The 22,504-nt window shown below is 32.2% G+C and overlaps 1 protein-coding gene across 5 annotated transcripts in view; it reads right to left on the reverse strand.

Annotated features, from left to right (window-relative positions):
* The window catches only part of LOC143054875 (uncharacterized), a 53,310-nt gene that overhangs the window by 13,860 nt on the left and 16,946 nt on the right, over positions 1-22,504 (reverse strand). For 4 of the 5 annotated variants that reach the window (XM_076227961.1, XM_076227960.1, XM_076227962.1 and 1 more), the window contains exons 3-10: positions 20,888-21,143; positions 14,266-14,362; positions 13,557-13,623; positions 5,976-6,092; positions 5,260-5,350; positions 3,367-3,442; positions 2,792-2,886; positions 507-636 (exon numbers count right to left, since the gene is read on the reverse strand). In XM_076227961.1, the coding sequence (XP_076084076.1) occupies positions 507-636; positions 2,792-2,886; positions 3,367-3,442; positions 5,260-5,350; positions 5,976-6,092; positions 13,557-13,623; positions 14,266-14,362; positions 20,888-21,143 (929 nt within the window). The other variant, XM_076227963.1, reaches the window with a different exon arrangement.

Raw genomic sequence — 22,504 nt, forward strand, 5'->3', positions numbered from 1 at the left:
CTGGACGAAATCACTACTTTCCTTTAAAATTCTGGACCCAAATTTTTTTACAGTGTAATTTCACCCCCTACTTGCAATTTGAGGCATTAAACATGGAGAAATGAATTTGGAAGGGGTATAAAAATTTATGGCAAGTAACCCACTGTCAACACTAGGGACTATATTTGTGAACAACGAAAATCAAGGGACGACAATGGTGGTCTTGGACCTTATGTGTGTTTGTGCCTGTACCAAGTCAGGAGCCTGTAATTCAGTGGTTATCGTTAGTTTATGTGTTACATATTAGTTTTTCGTTCATTTTTGTACATAAATAAGGCCGTTAGTTTTCTTGCTTGAATAATTTTACATTGTCATTTCGAGGCCTTGCTCATTGTTTAAGGGCAGTATGATAACCTATAGTTGTTAATTTCTGTGTCATTTTGGTCTATTGTGGGAGAGTTGTCCCATGGGCAATCACACCACACCTTTTTTTTTTTATATTAACCTACTTTGTTTTCTGTCCTTACCTAATATAACTTCTGGAGCTCTGTAATGCCTTGTTGATACTATAGTACTATGATGTTCGTGATCGAATGTTGCTGAACCAAAATCTATCAACCGAATGTCTGTACATTTTACTGTTCTTTCATCTCTTTTCTGAAAAATAAATGGTTTGTGCCATTAGACATAAACTTCTTACCATGTTCATATTTAAAATTATTTGCAATATTATAAAATGTAAATTGAAAGGTTTTAATTAATGCAAATAATTTCGACTAGGTGAATATTGCAGTACTTAAAACAAGTGAAACTGCGAGCTACTGCTCACTGATGATACCCCCGCCGCAAGTGGATAATATTAATAGTGTAAAAATAAGGAAGTGTTCGGTAAACAGAAGTTGTCGAGTGATGAATCTGAAAACGCATCACACGGTATAGCTGACTTATAAAAATCCTGAAACCAAATTTCAGAAATCCTTGTATTGTAGTTCCTGAGAAAAATGTGACGAAAATTTTTAACTTGGTTATCATGTGTAAAATCATACAAGTGTTCAGTAAGGCCGAGAAAAAAAAGATCGATGTTTCCGGTAACCCGACCGACCCTGTTTTTTTAGCCCCGACCCTAACTTTTTTATTGGATCTTCCAAAAAAAAAAAAAAAAATTTTATCAACCGACCCCGTTTTTGACACAGGCTTCTGATAGATGACATAATATTTTTTCTCTCTTGCTTCTACTTGCATAGAAAGCCAGTAAAAAATTTTATTAATGTCAAAAGGTATTCCAAATAGGTTAAAATCCAAGAAATTTGCACAGCAGGTGCTTCAAAAACATTGCAAATGGCACACTTTCGGTTTTTGAAACTAATTACGGATCCGGACTTGGAAAAACGATGATAATTTTCCGGATTTCATTTACGATGTCAAAAAAAAAAAAAAAAAAAAAAAAAAAAAGAATTCCGACCTACTGACCCTATTTTTCAAAATGATGTTACCGGAAACACATATCTTTTTTTTTTAGGCCTAAACAGGAAGTTGTCGAGTGATGAATCTGAAAACGCATCACACGGTATAGCTGACTTATATAAATCCTGAAACCAAATTTCAGAAATCCTTGTATTGTAGTTCCTGAGAAAAATGTGACGAAAATTTTCAACTTGGCTATCATGTGTAAAATCATACAAGTGTTCGGTAAACAGGAAGTTGTCGAGTGATGAATCTGAAAACGCATCACACGGTATAGCTGACTTATATAAATCCTGAAACCAAATTTCAGAAATCCTTGTATTGTAGTTCCTGAGAAAAATGTGACGAAAATTTTCAACTTGGCTATCATGTGTAAAATCAGACAAGTGTTCGGTAAACAGGAAGTTGTCAAGTGATGAATCTGAAAACGCATCACACGGTATGGCTGACATATATAAATGTTGATACCAAATTACAGAAAGGGTGGATGTGTAGTTCCTGAGAAAAATGTGACGAAAGTTTCATGGGACGGACTGACTGACGGACGGACTGACAGACAGAGGTAAAACAGTATACCCCCCCTTTTTTAAAGCGGGGGTATAATAAGAACTTGTATTCCTATATCCAGTACATATTACTGTATACAGATTTTCCAGACATGCAATAATCAATCTCACATTTTTTTCTTTCTTAAAAATTGCAATAAATAAACAGGCAATGGATGCAATCATTTCCGAATTTATTTTACAGTACATTGTAGTAAATACAAATTAATTGTGCAATACAGTCAATGGCTATCCTATTAATTGTAGTGTATCATATAGCGTAAAAAAATCTACTTGAATTTTTAGTAACATAAATCCTTGTTTGAGATATGTAATCATTAATGAAGTGTTTATAAAATTGCTTTTTCAGTATCCCACAATATATCAACCCTCAACCAATATATGGGTGTCTCAGGTTAATAAGGAACATTAAGTTTATGCTGAACCATCACCAAAATAAATGTTTCCTTTTTATGTTCTTGGGAAACCAAAAATTACTTGTAAGCCAAGAACATGAAAGTAGACTTATGATCAAACTTAGTGTAAAGTATTGTTTGTAAAATGCAGGCCATGGTTGCCCTAAGATAACTCCAAGATAGAATTATGTAAAATTTGTTCACAGATCTTGTTGGGGAAACTTGACACAGTGGCAGACCATTTTCATAAGGGGGCCCACTGACTGCCAATAAAAAGAGGAGGCAAGCTCCAGCAATGCTTCATTAATTTCCTATATACTCAACCAGATTTTCCCCACAAAAGAAGGGGGCCCTTAATCTCCCTCTGTGACAGTTTAATTCACTTACCTTTTTAGGATTAAATACACCGGTAAAATCTGAATTTACAAATAATATATTTTCTGGTTTCAGATCTGTATGTGTGAGGTGGTTTTCATGTAAAACTGAAAATACATAATAATAAACAAAATCAATATATATATATCAAAATGTACAGTGCATGGGGATTTATATCTCAAATCTATTCACCCCTCCATTTTAATTGTCTTTTATTTGTGCTCAGGACTATTGAATTTTACAAGTCTCCCTTCCACTTGAGGAACTGTGAAACTTTTAGAATGTTAGTGGGATAATATCTGAATTGTTTTCTATAAATGAATGGAATTTTTTAGCTTGTTTCAAGGCATAAGAAAATTACTTTTTGAATTGTTTAAATGTAAATGCCTCCTTCTGAATAGAAACTTGGAAAACCATCGTCAGACAAGTTTATCTGAGATTATCCCAGGTTTACATAAATTTTTTATAGACTTGTATGCAGATTTTCACTAAACCAAAAATCAAATGTCCATGAAATTAAATTAATTCGTAGCATCACAAAATTTAATGAAGAAAAAAATTAATACATTACAGGAAAAATAACTTACAATTTACAGCGTAACACAGTTGATATGCTATGTGTCGTACTTGATCTAATGGATAAGGTATATAATGATTATCTTTCTGTAAAATAAAATACATAATGTTAACATCAGAGGTCTTCACATTTTGGCAGAAAGCTACCAACATTTTCATTTATCTATCTATTTATTGTTGCTGCTTATTGCCACTTTGAACACTATTATCTATATGGTGTTGGCCAGTTTTATATGGTGGAGAAAGCCTGACTTCCTTTAGCATGTTTAGAGAATAATGACCTTTAGGCGGAAATATGGCAATCCTAGGCAATTAACCCTTAGACTGCTGCATTGATTTCTATTGTACTTTTGTGTAATGCTGAGTAAAATTTAATCACTGATGAAATAAACATGTTCACTTACAATTGCTGTATCTTTGTAAATATTGAATATTCATCAATAAAAGTTATATAAAAAAGTATTGTTAGATTCTGTATTTTTAATTTATTTTATTTTTGTGTGAGTCTCTGGTCATGTTTTACCTGTACAGGTGCGAAAATAGGTAAACAAAGGTAAACTTATTTTTTCATGTTTTATTAAACGATCCATCAATGTAAAAGTATCCATGACTTCAGAAATGAACCAATATAGTTTAAAATCTCTTTTAAGAACTAAGTTCCATTGTGATTATCAAAAAATAAAAGTTTCTTCTCAGACCAACGGCCTTTTTTATGCAAATATTTTCCGGTATTTTCCTCCAACTTTCACTGCGCCGACTTTTACTTCCATGTACAAATATATTTACACGACAAGTTCATTTTTAAAGCTTTCATCAATATATAATCTTGACAAACTTAAAGTTCGGGTCTATCGATGTTAGTCAATATTGATTCACATTTGAAAGGCGAAATGATAAACATCGCAAATCCTGTTTCACGTCCATTTTGAACAATGTCTGGGAATCCCCGTAATTCTCGCTTTTAAAGTCTTCTGTTTGCAGTTTTGATAGAATACTTCCATTTCTGTCTATTATATCTTCGGTTCTCGTCCAAATCCTTTTAATCGTCCGCCGCTGTTAAATCGTTATCATTGAAATACTTCTGAACGTGTTGGCCATTTCTCCAAACAATGTCCGCCATTTTGTCACTTTTTTCATCAAAAATTTTCACTTTCGGTTTATCGCTTATACCTGATTAAAAGTCAAGAGACACTCGAAAGAACGCAGATTTTAAGCCAATCAGAATCCATACAAGTCGAAACTGCCGCAATCTCATGAATATTGACTCCGCCCATTCCATGGTAACTGTGTAAACAAACGAGTACGGAAAACGACTATAGTCGCGAGTAGCAGTAGCGGAGTGTCTTATCGGAACGACAATAGTCGCGCGTAGCAGTCTAAGGGTTAAGAGTTGAAAGCACCTGCCCTGAAATTCAAATGTTTTGTAAATACTGCACATATGACTTTCACTATGTACCACGATTTGTGTAACATCATGTCACCTTTAGGTGTTACTAGGGCTTTCTAATACATCTATCAAATAGTCAAAATGTCTTCTTTTCAATATATTTTCTAGATAAAAGCCCATCTTTCTTAGACACTGCCTATGACTATACATTTTCACTTCTGTTTCTCATACTTTGAACAACAAAATTATTTATTTGGTAAAAAATATTTCTGTTCTCCACCTTAATAGAAAAGTATTTTCTTTTACAGGTGTAAAATTTTCTATTCGACGGCAAGGTTATTTGTTCAAGGTTAAGGTTTACTTTCTGTAGTTATTTAACATTTAGGTGTGAGCCAAGGCTTTGTGTTTAAGACTGTACTTTGACCTATAATGATTTTTCTTTTACAAATTATGACATGGATGGAGAGTTGTCTCATTGGCACTCATACCACATCTTCTTATATCTAAGTAAACGTACCAGAAAATCAAATACACTGAGACCTAACATATCAAAAGCTATACACATGTGACCATGGTAGTCAAACCATTCCATCATCTGAACACATAGGCTGAAAAAGAAAAATACACTGAGACTTAACATATCAAATGCTTTGCACATGTTTATTGGGTGCCTACATACTTTTTCAATCTATTTTATAATTAAGTTTGAAATCTAACAAGTAAAATAAAAAAAATTCTCAAAATACACAAATTTTGTGATAGGTAGTTAATGGTAAATCTTTATTTTCTGATTAACATGATTAACTTGTACCTGCAATATAGATAGGACAAATTTATTAAATTTATTAATTTGACAAATATTTGGACCAAAAATGAGCCAGACTGCCAATAATCCTTTACAGTCTCAATCACCTAACAAGAATGTGTTCAAACAGATGCCCCATTGCACTATCATTTTCTATGTTCAGTGGACCATGAAATTGGAGTCAAAACTCTTATTTGGCATTAAAATAGAAAGATCCTATCACTGGGAACAAGTACTAAGTTTTAAGTTAATTGGACTTCAACTTCATCAAACCTTCCTAGACCAAAACCTTTAACCTAAAGTAGGACAGACAGATGAACGAACGCACAGATCAAATAACATATAAAGTTCCTTAGTATGGCATCAAAATGTGGCCTGTCAATTCAAAGAAAAATGTTGAAACCCTGATACTTTTTTAAACCACTTACTATCTTCCCTCAGGATCTTTTTCCCGTATTTTTTCTAAGACATTGATTTCTAGTTTGGCAGCCTCTCTGTATTTTTCTATGTTTTTGATGATCTTCAAGGCAATATGTTCCTGATTTCTACAATAAAAGAAGAAAAATAATTATTTACACAATATATATATATATACTACATTGCTATTTGATGGACTCAAATTCACACTAACTGTTGTGTCTTCATATCTGTATTTTTGAATTTTCAAAGCCAATTTTTCTCTTCATTTCAATCTTTAATTTTTTAATTGCAAATTACATTATTTTATTTAAACCCTATTCATGCCCCAAAGTTCATACTTCTTTGTTATAAGCTGCCTATACAAGTTATAAATAGATAAAATATGAATAATAAAGTTTTAACTGCAACAAAAAACTGATATTTAATTAACTTTTTATCAAAACATTCAAAGCGGATTCTTAATAAGAGATCTTTAACAACATTTTGGAATTTACTGAAGCAGGTGGCTAACAAACCTCACCACATGCTAAATTTTTTTCGCATTAAGATTTTGATGCTAATAATTTTGTTTATTTTATCAAAATGGATAACTTTTGATTTGGTATTGATGTTGATTTTGTATTAAAAATATAATGGTTTAAACCTCTATAATAAACTGTTGACACAGAGATATATGTCTAGCCTGTCCTCAGAAAAATCAGAAAAAAACAAATTTGATGGACAGCAACATTGCTTATCAATTCAAAGTGACTGGATGATGAACTAGATAAGATAAAAATAATAAGATGTGGTAAAATTGTCAATTAGACAACTATCCACCTAGGTCCTAAGATCTACAGCCTTCAACTTGGTTCTAGTTCTATACATGTATGAAATATTTTCCACTGGACATTATTATTCAAATAACAATCAATCAATCCATCCCATTTTCTATAAACTGAATAAAATTAGGAATTTTCTTGTCTCATAGAACAAGTAATCAACCTTTGTAAGTCAATACAAATCTTTTTTACTTACCGGTTCAAATTATAACTAATTTAAATAATTATCTTAAAACTAACACCCTGCTTCAAAGCCCCCATTTACTGCTTGATAATTCAGTAGCCCCCTTGCTGAGCTCCCCATTAACACTGCATGATAAATAAGTCAGGAATATGACGGTTGTTGTCCATTCCTTTAACGTGTTTGAGCTTTTGATTTTGCCATTTTATTAGGGACTTTTCATTTTAAATTTTCCTTGGAGTTCAGTATTTTATAATTTTACCTTTTAAAACCAAGTTACACCTTGCTGAGCCTCCCCACCCCATTAACACTGCCTGATAACCCTCCTTTACTGAGCCCCTCCAGTACTAACTGATGTCTTTTTCCTAATTTCTGATTGATATCCCATGTATCAGTGATAAAACTTGTGAAGAATGTAGCAGGAAATATACACATTCTGTTTAGATAACAGTTTCCATGGTTACCACTACTGATTTTTTCATGACCTTAAGACTATTCCTAGTTAGGTTGGTATGCACGTAGGCAAAATAAGTTGGGATATTACCATGACATTTTTTTTATTTATATAACTGAAATCTATAACTGGCATCAAGTACCTATCCCACTTGAAAAAAGTTGCTTTAAGTATTCTACTCTGAAAACTTTGAAAATAAACTGAGTGAACTAGGAATAAAATTAAGTACTGTAAATCTAAGAAATTAATGCATGCATTTATTATAGCTACTTAATGAATGCTGGTAAAAATGTGAGATGTAATTTAATTGCAAAGGAAAATCAGTATAAATTGCATTCCATGAAAATGCATAATTTTCAAGATCTTTAGTTTGAAGCCAAAATGCACCAATTATTGATGCCAGATAGTAAACCTATTTATATAATTGTGTTTATAACAGACAGCCAATAATGTTTATAAACATTTAGTTTTAGCGTTAAGTTTTTCTACATTAAATATTTTATGAATTGAATGTTTTCCCCTTTTAGCTATACAGCAACAGATCAAACTTTCTCTTATGGGTATCCTACCTAAAAACTGTGGTTTAAACAAACTTATCAACCTTCTAGTGGATCATTATAAATATGTACCCGTAGATTCCTCCCTAATTTGGAGCACCCCTCAAGAGCTGACTAGGAAAAGACTTAAAGTCAGAAAGTTTTTCTTCGTTAAATAATCTTTAAATGGGATATATACCCCTTTTACAGCCACAGATTTAATTTTCCTATGATGTAAACAAACTCCACAATCTTACAGTGAATCATTGTTAATTGAAGCATCCTTTAGAAACCACAAACTTCTACATTCTATCAGCATTACTAAGACTTACATAATATTCTACTAAATCTAAAATCAGGTTTTGATGAAGTTGTGTTACTTTTGAAAGTATTACATGCACACTTCTGAGTGTTTTGGTAATGAGTGTTGTGTTACAGTTTATAAGTTTCATAACAATCAATTGGTACAAAGTAAAGTTAGAGAAAGGAAACATAGAATTCTAGCAATTTTTCCATAATTTGCAAAGGGGCATAACTCTAGAATAGTAAAAATGTTGCCACCATAACATTTGGTTAAGGCAGACTAAAGTTAGAGAACAGACAACAGAAACCAATTTTGGGAAGTATTGACAGACATTGAGGATAAAACTTAATGCCCCCTCCAGTAGTGGTGGGGGCATAAATATCTTCCATTAAAGCCAGGTAAAATTTGAAGTGGAAAAAAAAACCCAAAAAGCATTTGAGACAATTTACATGATGTAACACTTATGAGAATAGAAAATAAAATGTTTGGCCTAATGAGCATTATATATCAAGATTTTACTTCATTTAATAGTAGAAACAACCATGAAAACTTCAATTGACCAGTATTTGCCAGTATTGACAACTTGGGGAGTATTGTCCGGTGCGGTAAATACCGGTAAATACCACTGGTAAATCAATGTCATGCATGAAAACTTAGATATAAAATATTACTACTCAATTTTTCTATAAACAATCAATAAATAATTGATGGTATGCATAAAAGAGTTCTGATGTTGTAATGATATGTACAAGTCTGTGATTATCATCCTAGAGGTATGCATAAAAGAGTTCTGGTGTTATAATGATATGTACAAGTCTGTGATTATCATCCTAGAGGAAGACATCTGCCAAAGTCTGGTGGGTAATAATTACATCCATATGTCAGAGTTTGTACAGATTGTCTGATCTCTAACAATAAGTCAGGAAGTTCTGCCAATAGCAAGTTGTGATATCTTTACTTTTTTATATAAGAATGAATAGATTTCAGATATTGAGTGATTAATAAAAATACAACCGATGGCAAAAAGAATTTGATACTTGGTTCCCATATGTTTAAAGCCCGAGTTTCAATTTTTTTTTAAATCCCAAGCAAACTGGACAAATTGTATATTTCCATTAGGTGTCATTATATATGCATTAAATACTTGCCACTGGACATTTGTCAAGCACTTGTCTAATTATAAATCCTACAAGCTTTCTACAGAACTGGGACACTAAAACCTTGTCAAATCAATCCTAGTACCATTATGAAATACTATCATTACTTTGAAACTCTTTTTTTGAAAAAAAATTATGAACTTCTAACTGTACCGGTAATACATGTAAGCCTAGGTCAGGGATTTTCTTGGTCAAAATCATGAAACCTGCTGATTACTTGATTCATATTAGAGGGACACTTTGGATATAAATGTTAATTTAATTATATAGGTAAGTTTTTCCAACCAAAATATAAAGACTGTTTATAAAGGCATCAGGGCAATTCATTTACCACTGAGTAAGACTGTATCTAATGTAAAAGAATACATGTATATTGGTGATGACTAAATCTAATGTACAAAGTGTACACATATATATGTGTGTGTAATGATGCCACTGATGACAAACAACAGACTAATTTGTTGGACAGTTGCTGTAAAAGTGTTTCTAATGATCTGTGCAAAATATTGGCTCTGTTTTCTATGGAACATTGTGCCTAAAACACACCTAGAACTTGTGATGATAAACCCAGACACTACTCATCTATTTATACACTCAAGTAGAAATATATACAACATAATTAAACCTAACATCAAATTATGTTTTCTTTCTATTTTCAGCTTCTATTATATACAGTTTTAGAATCAATTTGCCTAATTCTCTGTAGTGGAATTTTTCGTAAATTATAGAAAACAAAATACGGATTATCATAGTACATTTTATGAATGAAATTTCAACAAGTGAAACTGCGAGCTACTGCTCACTGATGATACCCCCGCCTCAAGTGGATAATATTAATAGTGTAAAAATATGCAATTGTTCGGTAAACAGGAAGTTGTCGAGTGATGAATCTGAAAACGCATCACACGGTATAGCTGACTTATATAAATCCTGAAACCAAATTTCAGAAATCCTTGTATTGTAGTTCCTGAGAAAAATGTGACGAAAATTTTCAACTTGGCTATCATGTGTAAAATCATACAAGTGTTCGGTAAACAGGAAGTTGTCAAGTGATCAATCTGAAAACGCATCACACGGTATAGCTGACTTAGATAAACCCTGAAACCAAATTTCAGAAATCCTTGTATTGTAGTTCCTGGGAAAAATGCGACAAAAGTTTCATGGGACGGACTGACTGACGGACGGACTGACAGACTGACGGACGGACGGACAGACAGAGGTAAAACAGTATACCCCCCCTTTTTTAAAGCGGGGTATAATTTTAAAGCGGGGGCATAATTAAATAACTATTATCCACTTATGAGTAATTAGAGGGATGGAATTTTGCTCGATGGTATTGAATTTCAATAACTGGCATCAAACAGATAATTCAGGTTAAATCAGAGAACAATATATTGCTTTATCATTTTATAGAATAACCAAGGGGACAACCTACAGAATTTTGCAGATAAACACTTGGTTCAATTATATTTTAAGTTTATCAGGTAATTGCAGGGAAAATAAAATAACTTAAAAACTTTTTTCCCTACCTAGCTCACACCAAAAGATACCAGTATTTCTTGCTTATTCCATGCTCATAATTCATGTGAAACCAATCTTCACTTTTTTTAAACCAAGTATTTAAATGTTTAGTGAGGTGAAAATTTTCGAAAGGCTACAAAGCAGAATTTAGCAAAACCACAAAATTGTTAACCAATCTTCAGTAACTTCCTTTCCTATTAATGTTATATCACTTCTAAAACAAAGTTACCCCCATCCCCCTCTTTTTCCCCTCTTTCATAGGAAAAATAGTTTTTAGAAAAATCTCTAGTCTATCGTTCAACATAAATAGAGAAAGCCAGCTTACATCCAACAGATTACAATGCAGACAACTAGCCGGGGATTATCCAATAAATATTTACAAAGGTTTTATCTTCATTTATCAATCAGACTAGATTTCATTCATCTTATACAAACAGTAAAAACAGGTGTTTATTATCACAGAACTATGTTGGTTAGAATATTTCTCATCTCTAACAAATCAGTCTGAACAAAGAGTGAACAGTCTGACATAGTCAAATAAATTGCTTTGCAGAGCGCAGCTGGATACAACCGCAGATGTCCATCACTATACAGTATTGGCAAAATGGACACAAAACTCACACTAGATACAGGTCTCAATTTCGATTGTAATTAAATATTTGACACATAAAAGGTTTCTGACACAGAACAACAGTGGTAAAAGAACTTGAATTGGTCATGTGATTTGAATATTGTACTATAGTAGTTGCCCATTAACCTGGACACCCTTGTTTCCCTGCTTTTTTCCCCATAATTCTTTAACGGTTTGCGCCCAAAGCCAATCCTAACCATCCGTTTGTGATATGGACACTTGTGGTATAATTTCAGAGAGATCCATACACCTTTCCACAAGTTAGTGTCTGGAAACTAAAAAAATGCTTACTTTGGCCCTTTTAAGACCCTTATTCCTATACTTTTGGGACCCTAACCCCCAAAATCAATCCTAACCTTCCTTTTAGGGTTGACATCAAAAGATCGATGTAGGATAAAATACTTAAATCAAATAGTTTGGGGGTGGGGGGTCAACATTACTGCAAGTTTTGTTTATCTAAAATCGATTTTACATATATCCCTATTGGGCCTAAATTAAAATATTGTTTGTTTGCCCTTTTCCGACCCTATGTTTTGAAACAGGGTAGGTAGGTAGGTAAAATATTTTCTTTTTCTTTCCCAAAAAATAACTTAGTTCGGTACATTTTTTGTCATGGGTAGGCAGGTAGGTATAATATTTTATTTTATAGATACAAAATCTGCATGATGTCATTTTTGTCTGTATTGCTTTTGTTTAAGTATATATGCTTTTGCTAATAAGTTTCTAGGACTATTAGTATAATAGTCCCAAGTTTTGAAGAAAAAAAATATCACGTAGAATGTGAAGTTAATTCATATGCACTACAATTTTTTTCAAATTTCAAAATATAGGGCTGTGCGGCATATTTTAAACATTTACATACCTGGAATTTTAAAGAATTTTAACTTACACTAATAGTACTTTGTACCTTGAACGCTTACCTAGACCTAAAGTTTTTCTGTAAGCAGGTAAAAGATTACTTTGTTCTGGTAAAATATGTCCGAGCAGAAATACATTGTACATTACTAGTAGAAAAAGTCCCTAAAGTGTTTAAATTTTTGTGTGTGCCTGTGTTTCCAATAAAAATGCTACAAGACTTGAAACTCAATTGTCACGTATTTTACACCGCATTTATAAATGATCTGTATGGAAAAACTTGGCGATTTTACTGCCAAATATTCTCCCCTTTACAGACCTTTGGTTCATGTCAGATATAAATCAGAATATATCAATGCTGGTCGAAGGCATCATTAACATAATCATCCTAATCTACGGACCACCAAAGGCCATCCCTACATAGGATACAAAGTCTGTTTACAAAATATTTTGTACACACGTTGATAATTTAGTATTGGACGAACCTTTTTTGAATGAACCCTGCTCTTCATGTATAAAGACACAGAGTAACGTTCGTTAAATCATGATTTCAAAGCTTTCAACATCGATTTCAAACAAATGCTTTGAAACTCCAAATGCAAGTGTTCATTCATGTCAAACGCTCATGTGATACCAAACGGACTAGACCTTATACAGGAAAGATAAAACCTGAGAATTCCAGGAAAAAAGTTTTGAGCGGGAAATACAAATATAAGATTTTTGGTAGGAACAAAAAATAAAATAAAATAAAATCTTGCTGGTAAACACAAATAAAAGATTTTCAGGCGGAACGAATTTATAGGGTCGGTCGGTAAAGGGCAAACAAACAATATTTTAATTTAAGCCTTGGTCAATCAATTTTTCCCAAATTAAGTTAAGAGGGGGGTGTGGGGGTCAGTGAAAAAACTATGTGAATTAAGTTTTTTATCCTTCATTGAACTTTTGATGTCGTCCCTTATGGTAATAAACCTTGTGTTTAAATTTCATAGATTTCTATTTACTCCTACTAAAGTCCTACTAAAGTAATTGTCCGATAACCAAACGTCTTCGGACACCGTTGACAACGACGTGATACCAATATACAAACGCAAAGTCGTATAATGATACTGTTCGTAGTTACTAGACTTACCTGTGCACATCTTTCACTTCGACAACTTTTCCAAAAGTTCCTTCTCCTAAGGTGGATGCCACTTCATCTGAAAAAGTCAACACAGCAGATAAAATCTGATCTAAATGGCAATATATGCCATCTCCCCCCAACCCAAACTGGGAATAACAACTGCAGTCTCTCCTGTTTCCTGTTTATAATGTGGTCATGACGACCCAAGATGTTTTATGTATGTGTGTAAATTGTTGATTTGTAGATGTACTACTTTTCCCCTTTCTGTTGCCCTATCCCATCCCACAGAAAGTCATTCTCATTTTACCCCTTCGTGCAGCATATTCATGAAATTTTCAACCTCCTGAATGTATCGTTGTACAATGTAAATTACAATACATAAGGGTAGGTAACTCATCTACCTCCAATTTTGGGAGATAATCAATAAACATAATGTGCAAAGTCCTTCCACATACATATATCTCCCCAAATTTCTTTCTGATTAATAAATAAATGCTAGTATTGTAAAAAAAAAAAGAGTTAAAAACAAACACAAGCACAGCTTTGGTTCAAAACTGTGCTACAAATAAAGAAAGCAGTAAAATCAGGGGACATAATTCTGTCAAAATCAAAGGGAGATAATTCTGTAATAAAACAGAAGGTTACATTAATGATCCAAAGAGCAGGCACAAAAACATGAAATATAATTCTAGGCTAAACATTACGAAAATGGAAGTACATCTAGCTTGTAGCAAGTCTCCCGCTTGATATATCAGGTGACCATCGTCGTCGTCTGCAATGCATGTTCCCTGTTCACTGGTATCTTTCTGGTCTTGCTGTAAGTACACAATCCCAATCAACAATCCACCAATGTCCGCCACACACACAATCACCAAGGCAACCAAAGGTCAAGGTTCATCATTTTGATGTTTCGTTACAGCCCACGATAATTTATGTGATCATTCAGGTTGGACCAGCAGAATAAAATGTTTGGAAGGAGACAACCAAGTAAAGATTTTGTCACATAACAACAATTTACCAATCTATACACATTATTATTATTATTCAATTCACGTCATTTATACTTTTTTTATTTGCTTGTTTTTTTAATGTGAAAAGACATCAAAGACTAGTAAGACCAAGTTTTAATCTTTCTAACAAAGCCTAATGCATAATTTCAGAGCTCCCCCCTCCCCCCTCTCAAAAAAATTTGGTTGATTATATAGGGAATCACTGAAGCATGATTAAAGCAAGCCTCCTCTTAGGCAATCAGTGGGCCCGCATTTATATAAAATTCTGGATCCAACACTTAGTTATCTTTTTTGTCTGGCATTATGGGTTTATATTGTTTACTGTACATGTAACTAAATTAAATAAAGTGGAAGTTATGGAAAATTGATTCTATCATGTTTACAGTGGTTTAACGTTGCACTTAGTAGAAGGACAAGGAAGAAATTAACTGTACATGCAGATTTAGATGTTTTGTTCTTATTTCTTTTTGTGCTAAGCTAAAAGTTTTATAAATATTTGAAAATATATTCATCCCCCAGAAAACAAAAAAAATATTTACATGAGAATGTTTCTCAACAAAACAGTTATTTATTCTATATTTTATATTAGTCTTGAACCCGTAAACACATACTTTTTAGGTGTCTTTAAAGGTTAATTTTCCATTGAATTAAACCTAGGATGAAAGATGTATTCAAAGTTGGTTATACATAAAACAATACAATATAAGCTCTGTAGAGAACCTTTCTTTTCTTGTGAATGTTTAAATCTGTAGCTGGCCTCTGATGTCTCTTCACATATAGCAAGCTTTTACCTACGCGAGATGTGTGAACATAACATATTTATTTTCAAAATGAAACTTCAAATGATTAATTTATCTATCACCATTCATCTTTGCACTTTTTTCACTGAAGATATAAAACAACTTTATTTTAATAATCAAATTAAAGGCTGAATTAAGTTCATCAACATTTACCTATATTTGAAAAAATACATTTTTCTGTACAGGCAAGCAATTCTTTCTAGCTCAAAAATGTCAATAAGTTATTTTTTTAACTTCCATTATCAGAATATCAAAACAGAACAAACTTTATCAGTTAAATACCTAATAAAATAATTCAAGATGAAAGAAGGCATCAGGAAATAGGGTTCAGTGACCAAACAGCTGATTTTGACCTATATCATTGTAATCATTAAGGAATTTATTTCTGTTTCCCATACAACAGAACTTGTTAACTAAAGTACTTCTAAGTACACTCAGTACACTTGACCTGGCCAACCCCTCAATGACATGTAAACAATATATTGTATATATATATATATATATATGTCATGTTTGGTACCAATTAGGTCACAAAAATCATATTGTTGAAAATTTAAGCATCATAGGAAATTTCCTTTTAATATCAGTTGGGCCTAATTGTTGATAATGCAGAGAAGTTTCTAGGAAATTTTGATTTCAAGAATTTTGGTGACTTGAGAACAAGTTCTTTTCCAAAACACATGTAACATTTTTGTGGTGTTGAATGACATGTTATAATTTGAAGTATATGCATGTAATTGATTGATAATTTAGTACAAAACAGAAGAAATAACTTGCAGGATTTCATAAAGTTCGTGAAAATTCATCTTTAAATAAAATTTTATCAAAATCAAAGCAAACTTTGAAGTTAATCCTTATTTTCTTAGGAGATTGTGAGATTTAAAACATCTGGGGAAAATTAGGTCATATCAACTACTGTCTGCACCAAAACAATCATAAAAACTTATCTAAAAGAAGCTCTGGAAGTGCTACTACACCTGGTAATCTTAAAACATTCATCTGATTGGAATTTTCTCATACTTTATGTCCATAAAAAATATTCAAAGCTATAAAGAAGTATATCCAAGAACACACTGCAAGTAAATTCCACTTTAAATGAAAGCTGTTTGGTCACTGACTTTTTGTTTATAAGAAACAATCCCTCATTTAGAATTCTTAAATTCCATAAAGATCTGATATAATGAATATATTCCAAAACACTCAGTAATTTAGAGAAAAAATCTTGAACAATTAAATCCAAATACTAATTCTAAATACTTAGATACTTATTAGCAGAAATAATCCAAGACATCAAACTTAAAAATCCCAGCCAAAAAAATCACAGAATTTCACTTGAATTTTTCTCTCCCTAAAACTTAACAAAAGTTGATGAAAAACTCACAAGAAATCGACTACAGTAATGTCAAACTTAAAATTTCCATCTAAAAAATCACAGAATTTCACTTGAATTTTTCACTCCCTAAAACTTAACAAAAGTTGACAAAAAACTCACAAGAAATCGACTACGATATGAACTTTGGTAAGACGTTTGTCCAGTGTCATATTTGTAACTATTGTAACCAGTGCCGGAAGGATTATAGTGTGTGGCCGGCATTCTCCCCCATTCTTTGTTGCTGTATATCCCATCAACTCTCATTCTCTACTGAACTGACTCTAGACACTTCCCTCAAAATAAACCAAAAGAGCCAAGGAGTTCAGAATGTCTGAGGAGCAATCAGCATCCAGTATGTTTAGTGTGCAGTATCACTTTACATAGTCTGACAAACTACTGTAGAACAACACACGTAAAATATGCTGCTGTGAGTGTGTGTAATAAATGTGAGGCCTCCCACAGGATATTACCACTTCATTAAATCATCAATGACTCTACACAATTCTATTGTGAAATTGATCAGTTAACGAGGCACTCTAGGGAAATGTAGAAATATGATTATAAGAGTCGGATTTTCAATTACATCAATTTCATGTAATAACATTTAACCATTTGTTCATATTCCATTGACCTTTCAAACATTATCAAAGTTTAACTGTCAAAACACTCAACTATATCAATTATGTAAATGTTAAAACATATCCGCACTTTTAATGATGAAAATCAGTTTAGAATTTTTAAATTCCATTCAGATTTTAACTTTTTCTATGAATCTTTGTGAAGTTCTGGCAATAAAACCAGTCTAAATTCTATCTACATAGATATAAATGTCTCTCTATCATCTTTCACTACCCCTGTAATCCTTTCAATCTGTACCCCCTAGGGTCCAAGATACTGTAATTAATTAACTGACCAATCATTAATTACAACCAGATGTTATTTTCCTCATATTCATCCTGATCAATATGTTTATTTTATCTGTCATCATGTAAACCCTTTATCTCCAGTCTTTAGTTAGGAATCACTAGAGCATGACTCTTTTTTTTAGTATGTCTTTCTGATTTTATTGTCTGATCCTGTGGGTTTGTCACATGTCTTTAGCTTACAAATCATCAATTATATTATTTTTATCAAATTTACACTATATATCACTTGCTTTACTCAATCATACATGAAATCTTTTTCACTAAGATTAAGACAACTTTAGGACTGTCAGCACTTGGAATAAACATATTTGACTTTTGAAATTAAGTCCACTTTTCATTTCATCCAACAGCCTTTCAAAAATCAATCATAGTTCAATTCAACACAAATCCCGAATTAAACCATTCTTGGAAAGTTAATATTTTTTAATAGTTTCAGTCTCTCCTATGCACTCAACGTTTAAACCGTTTCGAACTTAACATAGTTTTGAATTTGCTAAATTGTACACAATTTAAAACGACAAATCCTTTTTTGTTTGAAAGATATTGTTCACACTCTATGCTTACTGTATCTCCATTGAAACTGAATAAATATTATTTGCCTCTGTCACAGTAATAATAAAATGTACGTTTATCTAAAAATTCAAACCAATGCAGAACTCAATCAATCCTACAGTATTACTAATTCCATGTTTTCCCATTTAAATCTAGCCATTTAACATTGCAAAACTGCATTCAGATCTAAAATCAATTCCTAATAGATGTTTCTCACTCCTTAACCACTTAACATCAGCATTCGGACATCACAATCCTATACTACACACGGAACACACGGAACACAAAACATCACAACATTAAATGTGACAACACGTCTGAAGAGATTTCAAAGAAATGATGCTTTCTGCTGCACATTCATCCCATAGTAATGGACAAGAACAAAAGACCTTAAAACTTAATCAGAATGTTTTTCTCAGAACAGATCAATATTTGAAGAAATTACCCAATATGCAAAGCAAAGCAAGCAAGCGGCAAGAATCATCTCTAAATAATCAATGTCATTGCAGTTTTAACGTGTGGTAATTTGACCCAAGTCTTTTTCAGATGTTTGTCTGTTATTTCCTTAATCCATAACTGTATACAAAGATCGGAAATTTGAAAAGCATCATGAAATGTGTAGGCCACTGAGGCTTGAATGTGGAACAAAGAAATTGGTTATTTTTGAAAAGTCAAGGGCTCTGATTCATTTATTGATTGGAAAGCTTTGAAAGAATTATTTGTCATTGTAATCAAATCTTCATTCAATTAGAGACTAACAGATATCAAACGCTATAATATCAAACAAAAGAAATGAACGATTATTCAACCTTTCATCAAATCTAAACTCAAAATTCTTTTTTTTTAAACACAGTCAATCATACCCTGTCCGAGGTTCAATTCATTTCCAGTAAACATGTCAACTCAATTTATATTTTTCACATTTTCAAAGAATTAGCATTTACAAAAAATAATGGGAAATCAATTTTTGATCTAGATAGGAACAAAGATATCTGTTATCACTGTAGTGAAAAAGTTTAAAATATTTATGAATCAAAAATTTTATGGATTTTAGAATTATAATTGGTATGTAAGTTTTTTAATTAGAGGTTTATTAAAATTTAAAAGTCCTTTAATAAATTGAAAATACCAGTAGAGAATTAGCTTGCACTGTACATGTATAATAATATTTCAAATAGATGAATTAAATTATGCTAATTAAGGTATTAAAACAATGTATGTTCACACATCTCTGCTGTAGTATAATATTCAGTAATATTTTTACATAATTATGTTAAATAATGTTGTTTTTGAATGGCCCATAATATCATCAATCGTGTAATTGTCCAGAAATTGTTTTTTCGCCAGGCATGGTTATAAATTTGATAATGACAACAATTTCTGAAGAATTTATTGGTGAGGAAAGAATGATATTATCAGACTATCAAAAACATATCTACGTTCATATACGGTAACAAATAATCATAGCATACTTTTGTACCAGAGATCAGCTTATAGAACCACATTAAGATATAACTTAATGTTTATTTCTTAAATTGTCTCCCCTGTATATATCAATTATTACCCTTTATTTCAACTGGGAACCCCAAGATAAATATTTTATCAGCTGGCTACAACATAATGTTTGGATATAAGAAGATGTTGTACGAGTGCCAATGAGACAAATCTCCATCCAAGTCACAAATTGTTTTTTGGTAAATCAATTGAATTGAATACGTTTATTTACATGTTAACCCTGTAGTTTCTTACAATGCTTTCTTTTGAGTTCCTTCCCTTTAATTCTAAAATTCCCCTTTGAAAGCCTCAGTATTTTTGTTTTCGTCCCATTAATACTAAAATTCCCCTTTGAAAGCCTCAATATTCTTGTTTTCGTCCCATTAATACTAAAATTCCCCTTTATAAGCCTCAATATTTCTGTTTTAACCACTTGATGCAGGTTCTTAAGCATTTATAATTATGTCAATTGGATATTTCCCTTATATAATGGCCCTGGTTGATTTTCCTGCCTTTTAATATACATTCATATAACTCACCTGTTCCTGGCATAGCTGGGAAAAAATGAAAACATAGGACCAGAAATCAAATATTATTTGTCTGCTTTTGTCCCAAAGACCCACAAAATTTAAATGAACTTAAAATTGTTTATAAGTATGATAATAATTTTTTTCTTCTAAATTTCTAGTAAAAAAATTAATTCTAATTAGGATTTTTTTTCTAAATTTAGAATAAAAATAATTTCAAATTGTTTAATAAGAGATATATAAAAAGATAATTCATATTAATTTTTCAGGGTCAATTGGGACGTGAAGCCTACAAAAATATTTCATCTCTGGCCTGGTTTATACTCTTATTGGGGACCTTGATTCAAATCTTAATACATATCAAGGTCCAAAATCTTTACATGAATGGAGATTTTTTTTTAATTTTCGCATTAAAACTTTCAATTCTGGAAAGTCAGTTATGTTCATGAGTTCCTTATTTATTTAATTTTTGTGTTTAAAAAAAATTAAATTAATATTTGTTACCCTAAAAATGTTACTAACATGACTGTCTCAATTTATCAAACTTTAAAAACCAACATGACAAATTCCATTCTTAAGTGCAGATTTTGAACCTTCGATAGAAAAGCAATACTGAAAAGGCCAAAATTGGACTTATTATCTCGAGAACAAAAACTAACCCTGTTGCTGGAAGACGACGTGAAGGATGATCTCCGTCTGTGACGATAACTTCTACGTCTTCCCTGTCGTCTCGTCCTTATCGGATCTCTGTTGCTGTTTCTATGACTACTGTGTCCCCCACTCTGGTCTCTGTATCTGTTGTTGTGTGAAGCCTCGTATCTGTTACTACAGCGACCATGACGGTCCGGTGTGTGAGATCTGTCTCTGTAATTGTCCACTGAGTCGTCTCTTCTCCGTGGACGACGTCGGTCACCACTGAAAATATATAAAAAAATTATTAATTTTCTTTTATAATGTCAAGTGAGTTTTAAGAAAAGAGACACACAAAAATGTCATTTTCACAAATATTATGTTTAGAATCATTTCAATCACTTTTTATAAAGTTAAATGCAATAAAAGATTTAATAAAAAAAATATTGTTGGACTCACTCACTCACGAGTTTTTCTTTTGATGATGTGTTTAATTTATTACACATCTCCAGTGCAATCATATACATGTACATGAATGCCAATTATGAGATTTTTAAGAGCAAATAAGTTCTTAAGTTTTTTTTCTATTTAAGAAGCCCTACTCATAACCACAGAAAGAATTATAAGGAATATTGTACATTTCCCCATAGGACGAGTCTCTTATAAATGCACTCGTGATGGTACAAAGAAACTATAACTTATTAGAAATCAGGATAAACTCTCCTTGCCCTTGGACTTCATGTATTTTACCACAGGATGTACATGTATCTATTATAAATGGACTAGTGATGGTACAAACTAGAACTTATTGAAAATCAGGATAAACTCCCCTTGCCCTTGGACTTCATGTATTTAACCATAGGATGTATATGTATCTATTATAAATTGACTAGTGATAGTACATTCTAGAACTTATTGGAAATCAGGTTAAACTCCCCTTGTCCTTAGACTTCATGTATTTTACCATAGGATGTACATGTATCTATTATAAATGGACTAGTGATGGTACAAACTATAACTTATTAGAAATCAGGATAAACTCCCCTTGCCCTTGGACTTCATGTATTTTACCATAGGATGTACATGTATCTATTATAAATGGACTAGTGATGGTACAAACTAGAACTTATTAGAAATCAGGATAAACTCCCCTTGCCCTTGGACTTCATGTATTTTACCATAGGATGTACATGTATCTATTATAAATGGACTAGTGATGGTACAAACTAGAACTTATTAGAAATCAGGATAAACTCCCCTTGCCCTTGGACTTCATGTATTTTACCACAGGATGTACATGTATCTATTATAAATGGACTAGTGATGGTACAAACTAGAACTTATTGAAAATCAGGATAAACTCCCCTTGCCCTTGGACTTCATGTATTTAACCATAGGATGTATATGTATCTATTATAAATTGACTAGTGATAGTACATTCTAGAACTTATTGGAAATCAGGTTAAACTCCCCTTGTCCTTAGACTTCATGTATTTTACCATAGGATGTACATGTATCTATTATAAATGGACTAGTGATGGTACAAACTATAACTTATTAGAAATCAGGATAAACTCCCCTTGCCCTTGGACTTCATGTATTTTACCATAGGATGTACATGTATCTATTATAAATGGACTAGTGAT

Source organism: Mytilus galloprovincialis, chromosome 12 (assembly GCF_965363235.1).
Source record: "Mytilus galloprovincialis chromosome 12, xbMytGall1.hap1.1, whole genome shotgun sequence".
NCBI classification, from domain to species: Eukaryota; Metazoa; Mollusca; class Bivalvia; order Mytilida; family Mytilidae; genus Mytilus; species Mytilus galloprovincialis.